A 12152-nucleotide genomic window follows, 5' to 3' on the forward strand; every position below is an offset into this window, starting at 1 on the left:
ATTGTTTATTACATTTATTCTCTGAGCAGATGATGGGCGGAAATTTGATATGGAGATGGCAGGGCTCAATAAGTGGAGAGGAAATGTGCTTTTATAGTTGACACGTTGTTGCACAACACACAGAGCCGCGATGCTTTCAGGTTCATCTTACACTGTAATGCGTTGACTCCTAAGTTATCATTAGTGAATCATTCAGCTGTTGTTTGGGCATAAAAACGCTCTGCTCTTATATAAACGCACACACAAACAGACTATTTGCCACTCATCCATTCTATTTTACAGTTAAAAGTATTGATTATGACTCATAAACACCTACACAGTCATTTTTTGTTGCTGTTTTCCTCTTTGTTTTTTTCTCCACCGTCTTATGTTACTGCTGACATTTTAGAAACAGAAGGCACTTATACAGGAAGGCCTAATGGCTGTAGAAGTGACGTAAGAACAAGGCAACACCACTTGTCTGTTCGGACAACATCAGCAACACTGTTTACTGGTGTTTTTAGAGGTAACTTGTTTGGAAGATGCAGAACATTCAGGACAAACTGCTTTACAGTGTCGTGTTTTACCTCTTTACTTAAGATTTTATAAAACTTTTCTTTTTTTCGTTTTACAAAATGTACCAAAACACTGGCAACGAGGAGGATCTTGGCTTGATAATCTGAAATGAAATCATCCTCTAAACTAAAAGGGCAATCTGGTTTTAACTGACATCAAACACTGTTACTAAGCTTGTTTACAAGATATTTAGTCTGTTGTCTCTCCCCTCAGATCCGTTACGACGTGTGGCGTCGGGTCCTGAAGACGTTCTGGGCGGTGGTGGTCGGTTACTCCATCGTGGTGCTGATAGCCATCTACATGTACCAGTTCAGGAGTGTGTCTGGGCTGTTCAGACAGATCATGGGCATGTCGGAGGAAGGGTGAGTTTTTTTAAGAGTCCCGTTTCTTGGGAATGAAGCAAGAAAATGATTTTGTCAGACAGCAGACTTGGCCCTTCTGGTTAGTTATCACAGCATTACACCTGTCTGACTTTTCAGTCTTCGCGACCTGGGTTTGGAGCGGTACGACACGGTGGAGCTGTTTGCACGTATCCTGCTTCCTGCTGTGTTTCTATTGGCTTGTATCCTCCAGCTGCACTACTTCAACTCGGACTTTATGACTCTCACTGACCTCGACAACGTACCTGTTAGACAGGCTTCCAGGTGAGATGGCAAGAATATGTGCAGACAAGGAACATTCTGCTCAATTAACAAAAATGTAAAGTGACAGTGTCGCTAAATATGTCAAGTAAGGAGAAATGATATCACTTATATTAAAATTGACTCAAGAAAAAGCACAAAACTGCAACAAAAGAGTACTTTAAACAAGTTAAATCTGCTCATTATCTAACAGACAATGCAGCAAAATGTCTAATCTTATATTATATCCAAAACAGTACAAGTAAAGATATTAAAATAAAACAAACACATACTGTTTCTGTACTTTATATAAGTTCTGATTGACTGTTAAACACATTGTATATCTCCGTTTGTCTCATTTATTTTTTCCATCTTTCTCTCCACCCAGAGAAGAAGAGCTCAGGAGTTCGGTCAATGTGATTTCTGAGACGTAAGAGCTGAATTTATTCCTCCATAAATGTTTCGTTGTGCTCACCTTTCAGATGACCCATCACAACAGTATCTAGATATGATCGGTGTTTAATCAGTCAGCTGGACACACATAGTGTGAATGTATTGTCTCTGCTTAGGTTGTGTATAAAAATGTCAACATTGAGTTATTGACTTTATTCAGTGTTCATCGCAGTAACAGGAATATCAGTCATGCTCACTATAGTGTTCAAACAACTCTTCTTAATTTCATTCCCAGCATTAAAGAAAACATTGAAACGATTCAGAAAAGGTAAGGCTGTTGTTTGACTCTTGATTGTTATTGGTTCAACGGATCAGCGTTTGTGTCTACAGTACATGCTGTATTATATTTATTTGGTATATAATTCATATCTATACATACTTTGTGTGTTTTGAGGTGAGGTAAAGTTGAATAAACAATGTGTGGATGCGTGTCTGCGTATGTTTTTCCAATCATTTAGTAAATATTTAAGTACATTCTTTTGTTGTCCTCCAGACTTGTGAATGAAAATGGAAAAAGTCAGGACACTCTGCACAGCGTTGGACAACAAGCCTCCTCAGAGAACGGAGCTGGAGAGCAGGAGGAGACAACAGAGGAGGGTAACTATAGCTCAAGACCAAAAATGGCTCTTCAGCCTCCCTTTGTGAGGTCAATGAGGAGTGGGATGAATTACACAAAAAATGTATTCCATACACTGTTGTGTTTTCCTCTTCGGTTACACAGATACCACACATGATTGTCTTGCCACTAACTGCTGTCTGAGCCGTATGAGAGATGATGTTGACATTATGTCAGACGTGTTCCCTACCCTTGATACCTTCTTTTCCTCCCAGAAACTGTCGCCAGCAGTCATGAGGACAAGTGGGTTGTGATTGTGGACCGGTCGAGCCTGCTGCTCATTCAGGCCATGTCAGGACTCCACAGGCTCCAGGAGCAGAGCTGGAGACTGCTGGAACTCCACAGCCTCAAAATCGTGTCCTCCGGCATCATCTGGGTGTCACTGCAAGAGGTGGGATGTTTGATCTGTGCACGTGTGTGTGTGTGTGTGTGTGTGTTTAAAAATCTGTAGGTGTGTGTGTGTATACAATCCCTTGACATTGTTTTACTTAATGTGAAGGTAAAGTCAACCAAAAAAAGGCAAGATTTTTAGCCTTTAATACATTTTTCACAGGTTTCTCTGATGAACTTGCTCTTCCTGGTTCTGTGGGTGTTTGCGCTTCCGTTCCCACGATTACGACCTACGGCGTCCAGCATCTCTGCTGTGTGGGCCTGCGTCATGGTGGTGTGCAAGATGTTTTACCAGCTCAAAGTCATCAAACCCCTTGATTACTCTTCCAACTGCACCGCTGTGAGTAGCCATTACTGCGTGTGTTTCTAACAGTTACCTAAAACGAATCTAATGCTTTTGTTGGCAGCTTGACAAGCGGCACAGCTGGATCACCTGTCAGTGGGCTTTGACGTTGTTTGTATGTCAGGGTCTGGCGCCGTCCAACAGCTCGGGCCTGGATGATGGAGCGGAGCTGAGGGGGAACATGGTGGAGCTGCTCGGGAGGTCCATTCTCTACATCGAGCCCGTGGACCCCGTCTACTGGTGTGGTGCGCTGCGTAAATGTGAGGGCAGGATCCTCCCCTGTCTCAGGGTACGCTGACACACCTGCCAAAGTCAAAACACTTGATATCTTTGACATTTCTTTTAAATCACAACATCACACAAAGCTGTTTTGCTTTCCATTATATAATACCAAATACACTCAACCAGATTCAGGCTCTAACGCTCTGTACTATGTATTATGTATATAAACTGCAAAGCCTTTTAATAGCTGTTTGTAACCAAGGGAAGTAAACTCCTTGCTATGAAGCTTGCTAAGATGCAGACAAGGACCGAACAATTAAGACCTCAGAGATAGAAAGACATACAACTGAACTCCAGAGACACATTGGTTGGTTTTTGAAGTCGCTGACAGCCACTCCACAGTCCTTTGGATTCAGATTTTCTGTGTTCTGTGTTGTAGAACCATCTGATGGTGCTCGGGCTGCTGGTGTTTGAGGCGACCGTCCATCGGCACCAGCTCTACTTCCGTCTCCATAACGACCTAAAGTCCCCGCCCTTCAGCATCATCTTCCAGGGCATCACGAGGCAGCACCTGGATCACGGCGTCCTGCCCTGCATCAAGTACTTCATCAACTTCTGCTACTACAAATTTGGACTGGAGGTACTTTTAAGGGCCCGAAGTGTGTGTCATCTGAACCGTTCAAAGTATCTTTCATTGACTTCTTAACACGCACACACACTTCTTCTTAGATCAGTTTAATCGTGGCAGTCAACGTGATCGGTCAGAGGATGGATTTCTATGCCCTGCTCCATTCCTGCGTCTTATTGGCTGTCTTGTCACGGCGACGCAGAAAGGCCATTGGGGAGGTGTGGCCTAAATACTGCTGCTTCACTGCAGGGCTCATGGTGCTGCAGTACCTGCTCTGCATTGGCATCCCTCCGTCTTTCTGTGTTGGTATGGACTTTTTAACTAGAGACTGTTTATTGTATTGAAATCAATTATGTAATTAATCTGTTTTCAACAGCCTGCAAATAATGTTCTGCCTATTGACCAATAGTAGGACAGCAAATAATGATTTATTTTTTTATTAATTAATTATTTGTTTGGTCGATCAAATGTCAGAAAAAAGTGAAAGATGTCCATTATTGGAGTCCAAGTTAAAATCTTCAGCTTGCTTCTTTTATCCAATCATCAGTCCGAATCCCACGAATATTACGTTAACTCTCGTATATGAAAAAGAAAAGCTTCAAACTCTCACATTTGAGAAGCTGAAACCAACAAAAGTTTGGTGTTTTTGCTTGTAAAGCCGACTAAAACAGGTTATTAATGATCAAAATATTTGCTGATTCATTTTCTGTCACTTGACCTGTTAAATATATCGTCAACTCAAAAATGTCACCGTACATATAAGTCTCCTTGAACGTTTTTTTCCCTCATCAGATTACCCCTGGAGATTTGCAGTTCAACCTTTGACCTCTAATGTCATTAAGTGGTTTTACCTGCCCGACTTCGCCATGAGACCCAATCCTACATTCATATTCTGTGAGTTTCACTCCTCCATCTGTACGCTCCTCTCTTCTCTGCTGACTTTGAACCTGTTCCTCCTGTGTGTTTTAGATTTTGACCTCCTGTCTCTCTCCTGCTCTCTGCAGATGACCACCTCCTGTTGCTCTGCTCGTCCATGCAGTGGCTGGTGTTTGAGGAGGAGAACCGAGCTGTGGTGCGACTGATTGCTGGAGACAACGTTGAGATCAGCCGCAGTCTGGATCCTTGTTCCTTCAACCAGTTCATACCTGTCGACAACTTCCTTCACTGCAGGTCAGAAACAGAACCCTTTTTATTTTCAAGTATTTTTCTTTCCATTATATCTCAGACTTGTCTTTGTCTGAATGTCGATTTGAATCTTTCATGTTTATCTATACAACCAAAACTCATTTTATTGATTTATTTTCTCGACTCACTCGCTGTGAGTCACCCTCAGAGTCTAAATGTATAGACCTGAGATAAAAAAAAACAGGAAATAGCCTGAACTCCATAATCCAGCACTTAGTTCATCTCTTCCAACAGCTTCCTGCTCTGTAGGTGGAGAATATTTTTCGTCCATCACGCTGGTGTGTGGTTGCTCAAAGAGTATTAAGGGGTGGAGTTAGATCATTACTTTATGTGTGCTTTCAAACTCATGAAAGCTGTTCTGGTAAACTGAAACTGCTGCCTAAGCAGTCCTGGACATCTCCCATTTAGTTTACGGGCTGCTTCTCACTTTTTACGAAGAGTCTTCGTCAGTGTCACAGACAAAGCAAAGCAGCTGTGTTGTTTCATTGGCTGATGAAGTTGGTTTTGAGTTGGAGAGTTGATTGTATTTTATATGTCGATAGATGTCGATCATCACATACTCTGGGTCTCATTGACAGATGGGATGAGGTGTTTTGCGATATTGTTTACTGTAATAATGAATGAACAACAATCATAGCAAATGCTGAAACGATCATTAACTGGAAAATCAATCAACAGTTTTGATAACCTATTATTTAAATGTAATTTATGCTTTTGTTAAGATATTATATTTAAATGTATATTTACTTCTCAACAAATCAATTATTCAAGAAAAACCTATAGATTAATTAATAACAAAAATAAGCATGAGATGGATCTACAGCCATTAACACCATTAAAACAACATCAACCAATTCACAACCATTAACTAACACATGTGTTTAAGGAATAGTTTGACATTTTTGGAAATTCACATTCTTGCCGAGAGTTCGATGAGAAGATTGATACCACTCTCATATATGTACGCTAAATATGAAGCTACAGCTAGGAGACGGTTAGCTTAGCTTAGCATAACGACTGGGAACAAAGGGAACCAGCTAGCCTCATGAAGCATGGTGTATTTTATAACTTTGGACAGAGCTAAAAAAAAAAGAGGCGATAGAATTATCATTTTTGTACAGAGACGTGAGTGTGGTGTTGATCTTCTAACCAAAGTTTTTCACAAAATTTCAAACTATTCCTTTTAGTCAAATTCTGTGATACAAACACATCTCTGGTTCTGATATATTTTTTAAAGTCTCTTTAAATGACTCTTTGTCTGTTTCTATCTGTTCTGGCAGCATGTTTTTTCATGTTTTCTCAGCGTCCCTCTCTGTCTGGTCCTCAGGTGCTACCTCGACATGGCGAAGGTGTTTGTGTTCAGCTACTTCTTCTGGCTGGTGCTGTGCCTCATCTTCATCACCGGCACCACACGGATCAACATCTTCTGTCTGGGCTACCTGGTGGCGTGTTTCTACTTCATGTTGTTTGGAGGCAGCGTGTTGATGCAGCCTGTCAGGTACATCCTGCGACTGTGGGACTGGCTCATCGGATACACCTGCTTTGTGATTGCAATGAAGAACCTGCTGTCTGTGAGTGTCCACACAGTAAACCAGTGCAAGCACCCACCACTTAACTTGTGAGCCTCTTGTGTGGGCTCTACGCTGTCAATTACAGCCTCTTTCTGCCATTCCTGTGTATTTTGTGATCAGCTCGGATCTTGTGCCTACCTGGACAGCCTGTTGAAGAACGGCTGCTGGTTGATTCAGGCCTTCAGCATGTTCTGCACCATCAAAGGCTACGACGTCCGTAAGTGTCTGCAACGGATGATGATGAAGGACAACTTAAATGTCATTATTGTTTGTACAGAATATAGGTGTTATCAAATTTGGTTGATATTAGTATTAAAAATAAACTTGGTGTTAGAGTTATTGTCAGTAGAGGATGCAGAAATCATGGATCTGACACTTTATTGAGCTTTTTTTTAAATTTCCCTAATAGTTTTGTCAGATTAGTCAAATAGAGTATAACTATTCCTTAAATTTCGTCAGCTGCTCCTGACGCTGAGTGCGAGCTGCCGGAGGGTGAGGCCGGCATCGTCTGGGACGCGATCTGTTTCACCGTCCTCCTGGTACAGAGGAGGGTCTTCCTCAGCTACTACTTCCTGTACGTGGTGTCTGACCTCAAGTCGTCTAAGATATTGGCCTCCAGGTCTGTACTCCACACTAACCTCCTGTTTAGGTCCCTAACATGCTTTAAGGGTAAAAGTTTGATCAATTTAATACATTAAACCCAACCTAGCTTACCTAGCAGCTCACTGTTCAGGGGAAGTTTTTGTTGCGCTCTATTTTATGGGTAATCGTGAATAATTTCATAATAATTTCACAGAAATTTTTCTGGCAAGAAGAATGTGGTTTTTATTGTAAGGAAACCAGTAATTTCATGAAAAGCAGAAATATAAATTTACTTTATTCTGCATAAATATTTAATTGTTACATATTTTGACATGTTCAGCTGACCTGCTGTGAACTCACTAAAAGACTCAAATGCTTGCAATTAGTTGGAAATTATTCATTTGAGATGTAGCATTCACACACACACACAACCTCACACACAACCTCACACACAACCTCACACTTGACCACCATGGGAAAATGAAAAAGGAACTCTGCTGAGTGCAATGATTCCTCCCACAATAATTTACGACAAACGGTTCCTCAGTTTGGCCATTGTACATTAATCAGTTAAGCGGTAATGCGCCTCTTTGTTTATTTGCCACTCTCACAGCCATAGCTCCTTTTTGCCAATTGGCATGAACACAAACAGACATCTTCCCACTCACACATTTGACCTCCATGCCAAATTTCAGCCTCCCAGGGCAAAAACTGTGTCCGCTGAAGGGTGGGGAAACTTTCGTGGAGCAACCGACTGACAGACGAAGTGAGCTACAGAGCTGCTGGTCGCAGCTATAAACACATGCAGCAGTGATGAAATGAACAGATGGTGACCACAACAATGTAAGTCATGCTCTGCTCCTCTACCTCTCTCTACCTCCAAGGGGCGCTGAGCTGTTTGAGGCCAGAGTGAAGAAGCAGGTAGAAGCCAGACTGGAGATGGAGAAGAAATCTGTGGAGACACTGAAGAAACAGTAAGACACATTTAGAACAGTGTAGAGTCAGTACAACGTACATTTACAATACAACATTCACTGTTCTCACTGTCAATAAAAAATACACAGTGATCAGCGAACTTGCCTTTCCACTCTCTTCCTCTAGGATGGAGAAGATCAAATCTAAACAGAAGAGTGGGCCTAAAGCAGCAGACAAACCAGCTCTTCCTGCTAATGAGGAGCAGGAGGCACTGCGTAACACAAGTGAATCTATTTTGTGTTTCTACTGTTAATAAACCAGCAAATTCTATATTTACCGCCCATGAAACATAGGTACAAAGTCTGTTAATAAAATTCTGATCAAGAAATATACCATTAATACCACATTTCTAATAGGTTTCTCTTTTGTGACAGAAACGATTTTATAAGCAAATTCTATCTATTATTATAGCTCCAGTCTTCTATATACATTTGAGCTCAAATCAGACCCATATTTGAAGTTTATTTTTACGGTGAAAGATGATTTTGTGTCAACATGAGGTGTTGCACTTTTCACTGAGAGCTATACTTGTATGTAAGTGTTTACTTTGTGGAACTCTTTGTCATTGAAAGGGAGAAAATCTTCAAATATATGTGACGACTAAACCGACGTGATTTGCGTTTTCCAGGTGATGATGAGAAGGCAAAGAAAGATGCCGGAAAATGGTGGAAGCCTTGGGTGTCTAAGCCTGGAGGTGAGCAGCAACATCAGCCAACATAAACACTGCTCAGTGCTCTCAGAGGGAATGAATGATTTCCTGTCATAAAATCATCTCCTCAGGTTATGTAATGAAGCAGTAGATACAGCTACTGAGCTGCTGTATTGGCTCAGCTGTGGATCAGATGCCTTGCTCAAGAGCCCAACAGTATGCATAGTGATGCAGCTTTGACACTGTTCTGTTTCATGCAGTGGAAAACAACTGTGGCTACAACCTGTTTGAAAGTGACAGCGAGGAGGAAGAGGAGGAAGTTGCAGAGAAGAAGGAAGAGGAACCACCACCAAAGAAGAAATCTGCTTTCCAGGTGAGAGCCAGAAAAAAAACCTGAAACACAAAACGAACTATTTGTTTCTACATGCTTTAGGATCATCCTCGAAAAGGTGAACACTGAGAGAGTTGTTGCTATGTTGTAACATCATCAGTTGACAGGTGTATCTGTGTCTTTGGTATCCCAGTTGGCCTACGACGCCTGGGTCACCAGCTCTAAGTCGGCTCTTAAGGACGTGAAGAGGGAGAAGAAAATAAGAAGGAGAGAGGAGAAGAAGAGAGCAAAGAGAGAGCTGCAGAGACAGCAGGGTGAGAGAGAGCGTCATGTGGTGTTTAGGAAACCAATCCAATCCTCTTCTGCAGTCTTTCAATTCAAATGTCAGACTGGCTACCACCAACCACAGCTTGTTTCATGCAGTTATAAATGATAAGAAATGATTTGGTGATGATGTAAACATTTAGACATCAATCCAAAGCTTTACCTTCTGCGGAGCATGAACATGCTTGGAAAGTTTAAAGACAGTTGGTTATAAGATAAAGAGTCTTGTTTTCAAAGTTTTATCCTGCCCTAAGTGCCCAAAATGGAAAGCGGCGTTAATTATAACTCAGGAGGTCACCAGAATCCGTAGGATTTGACAGCGGTCTGGCCAGCAGTTGTGAAGACATCCTGCAGATGTTCGATTGATGGACCAACTGCCAATATGATAACAGTAAATCTTCTTTCTTCCAGGCATTGATAGAACTGACTCTAGTGAGGATGAACTGGATGAAAGCACTGTGGAGGAGGAGGGAGAGGAGGAAAAAGGTAAACAAACACGAGTCACTGCATTACACTCACAACAAACCTCTGGATTCCTCGTTCTAACACAAGTTAACTTCTGAGTGAAAGGAACACTGAATTACTAAATGACTTTTCATTTGTTATAAGAGCAGGGAGACCTTTACTATACCAACTCATTCATGCTCACCTATGTACTTGTCCTCTCCTTACAGAAAACATTCTGCAGCGCGTCATTAGCACCTTGAAGTTCAGCTTGGTCTTCTTTAAGTCCCTGTTTGACGACGTTACAGGGAGCCTGAACTCATTCTGTAAAGAAACCCTGGACATTTCCAAGGTGCTGCGCTTCGAGCGCGCGTTACTCAGCCAACAGCAGAAGAAGGTGAGAGGAAAGGATTTATAGCTGATGATTGTAAATTAAAGACATACCATAATATTAATTTAGTTACTTGTTTTAAGTAGATTTTTACACTGGTGGTTTCAGTTCTGGCTCAATCAATAAAAATGTCTCACGACAGACATTTTGACTTGTCAAAGCAGAAAAAGCACAGGTGTAACATAAGTGATGCTTGGTGCATCATCAAAGGTGCATGCTCACTCACTCACATGGCACATTTTGGGGACCCTTAATGGACAAACAGTACAGTTCTGGGTCAGCTACACCCTTTTGCTCCCCCGCTCTACAGGGTAAAGAGGTGAGCCAGGAGAGCGTGAAGCAGTTTTATGAAAACTGGATATCCCGTCAGAACACACTTTCATCTCAAGACGGCCTAGACGACTGCCTGCCTTCTCCCTCCCCACCTGATGTCCCCTCCTCGCACCATGCCTATGCCAAGCTAAAGAACCAAGCTTCCAAAGTGTCCTGGGGCAGCAGCATTTCCAGGTAGGTTACTGGACACTGAGTCGGTCACATATTCACATCTCTCATGTTTATCATTCTGTTTTTCTGCTTCTACTGTCTTTCATCACACATGTGCATACATGTACTGCATGTGTAAACCTGGCGACAAATTAAACAAATGAATGGCATTATCATCGTACATATGTGTATACTATATACACAGTCTACCCCTCAGTCTAACCCTGTTTACTCACCTGCTCTCTCCTCCTCACCTTCAGCTGTATGACAGATGAGACGATGCTCGGCTCCCGGCAGCCGACCCAGGAAGAGCTGGACGATCCTCCCGCTGTGTCGCCTGCAGCTGACAAGCTCAGACGGAAGCTCCTGAAAACAGCCAACATCGACCTGACATCCTTTGAGACTGTTGATCTTTCACCAAGGTGAGGGGGAACATATTCAAGTGAAGAGAATCCTGAATATATGTACATGTGCAAAATAGATGCAAATTGTTCGTCTATGGTAAATCTAGACTTCCCTCAACGCTTTCAAGTTTTGCATAACCATCTCCCCATTTGATTCTTGAAGTTGAAATGTCCCTGTCTTTGTCTTTGTCTCAAAAGCTGTGAAGATGAATTCCCACAAAAGAAGGACCACGAACAAGAAGAGGATGATGAGGAGGACGTGGAGGGTGAGGTGAAACGTGTGCAAGAACAAGAAGAGGATGATGAGGAGGACGTGGAGGGTGAGGTGAAACGTGTGCAAGAACAAGAAGAGGATGATGAGGAGGACGTGGAGGGTGAGGTGAAACGTGTGCAAGAACAAGAAGAGGATGATGAGGAGGACGTGGAGGGTGAGGTGAAACGTGAGCAAGAACAAGAAGAGGATGATGAGGAGGACGTGGAGGGTGAGGTGAAACGTGTGCAAGAACAAGAAGAGGATGATGAGGAGGACGTGGAGGGTGAGGTGAAACGTGAGCAAGAACAAGAAGAGGATGATGAGGAGGACGTGGAGGGTGAGGTGAAACGTGAGCAAGAACAAGAAGAGGATGATGAGGAGGACGTGGAGGGTGAGACGAAACGTGAGCAGGAAGAGACAGAGGAAGAGGAACAACGAGCGGAGGAGCGTGACATGGAAACAGAAGACCTGAATGAGGAAGCGCAGCAGAGAGAAGAAGACGAATGCGCTGATTACCCAGAAGGCACATCGTTGGGCTTCAGGGAGAGTGATGGAGAGAAAAGCCTCAACCTTACAGAATCTCCCAGACCCTTGAGTCAGGAAACGAGGAACCTCACTGCCAGTGAGCTGCTGCTTAACAAGTCAGTACACACAGAATTGTATTAGTTGAGAGAGACAAGCTGCTGCGTGACATTATTATTATAATTCCTGTCTTTTCCTCCCTTCCCTCCAT

The 12152-nt window shown here is 42.5% G+C and overlaps 1 protein-coding gene across 1 annotated transcript in view; it reads left to right on the plus strand.

Moving 5' to 3' along the window:
* Positions 1 to 12152, plus strand: part of LOC306780648 (piezo-type mechanosensitive ion channel component 2) — a gene marked incomplete at both ends in the record, with an annotated part of 30431 nt that overhangs the window by 11093 nt on the left and 7186 nt on the right. The window contains 24 exons of the mRNA XM_079273083.1: positions 769 to 917; positions 1035 to 1199; positions 1564 to 1605; positions 2122 to 2225; positions 2460 to 2635; positions 2798 to 2974; positions 3102 to 3266; positions 3639 to 3839; positions 3929 to 4133; positions 4620 to 4721; positions 4832 to 4997; positions 6340 to 6583; positions 6704 to 6800; positions 7043 to 7202; positions 8050 to 8139; positions 8267 to 8364; positions 8769 to 8834; positions 9050 to 9162; positions 9314 to 9434; positions 9856 to 9930; positions 10119 to 10285; positions 10590 to 10786; positions 11023 to 11184; positions 11365 to 12060. Coding sequence (XP_079129209.1) covers positions 769 to 917; positions 1035 to 1199; positions 1564 to 1605; positions 2122 to 2225; positions 2460 to 2635; positions 2798 to 2974; positions 3102 to 3266; positions 3639 to 3839; positions 3929 to 4133; positions 4620 to 4721; positions 4832 to 4997; positions 6340 to 6583; positions 6704 to 6800; positions 7043 to 7202; positions 8050 to 8139; positions 8267 to 8364; positions 8769 to 8834; positions 9050 to 9162; positions 9314 to 9434; positions 9856 to 9930; positions 10119 to 10285; positions 10590 to 10786; positions 11023 to 11184; positions 11365 to 12060 — 3938 coding nt within the window. The remainder of the gene's footprint in view (positions 1 to 768; positions 918 to 1034; positions 1200 to 1563; positions 1606 to 2121; positions 2226 to 2459; positions 2636 to 2797; positions 2975 to 3101; positions 3267 to 3638; positions 3840 to 3928; positions 4134 to 4619; positions 4722 to 4831; positions 4998 to 6339; positions 6584 to 6703; positions 6801 to 7042; positions 7203 to 8049; positions 8140 to 8266; positions 8365 to 8768; positions 8835 to 9049; positions 9163 to 9313; positions 9435 to 9855; positions 9931 to 10118; positions 10286 to 10589; positions 10787 to 11022; positions 11185 to 11364; positions 12061 to 12152) is intronic.

The sequence above is a fragment of the Melanostigma gelatinosum genome (genome assembly GCF_949748355.1).
Source record: "Melanostigma gelatinosum genome assembly, chromosome: 8".
Classification (NCBI taxonomy): domain Eukaryota; kingdom Metazoa; phylum Chordata; class Actinopteri; order Perciformes; family Zoarcidae; genus Melanostigma; species Melanostigma gelatinosum.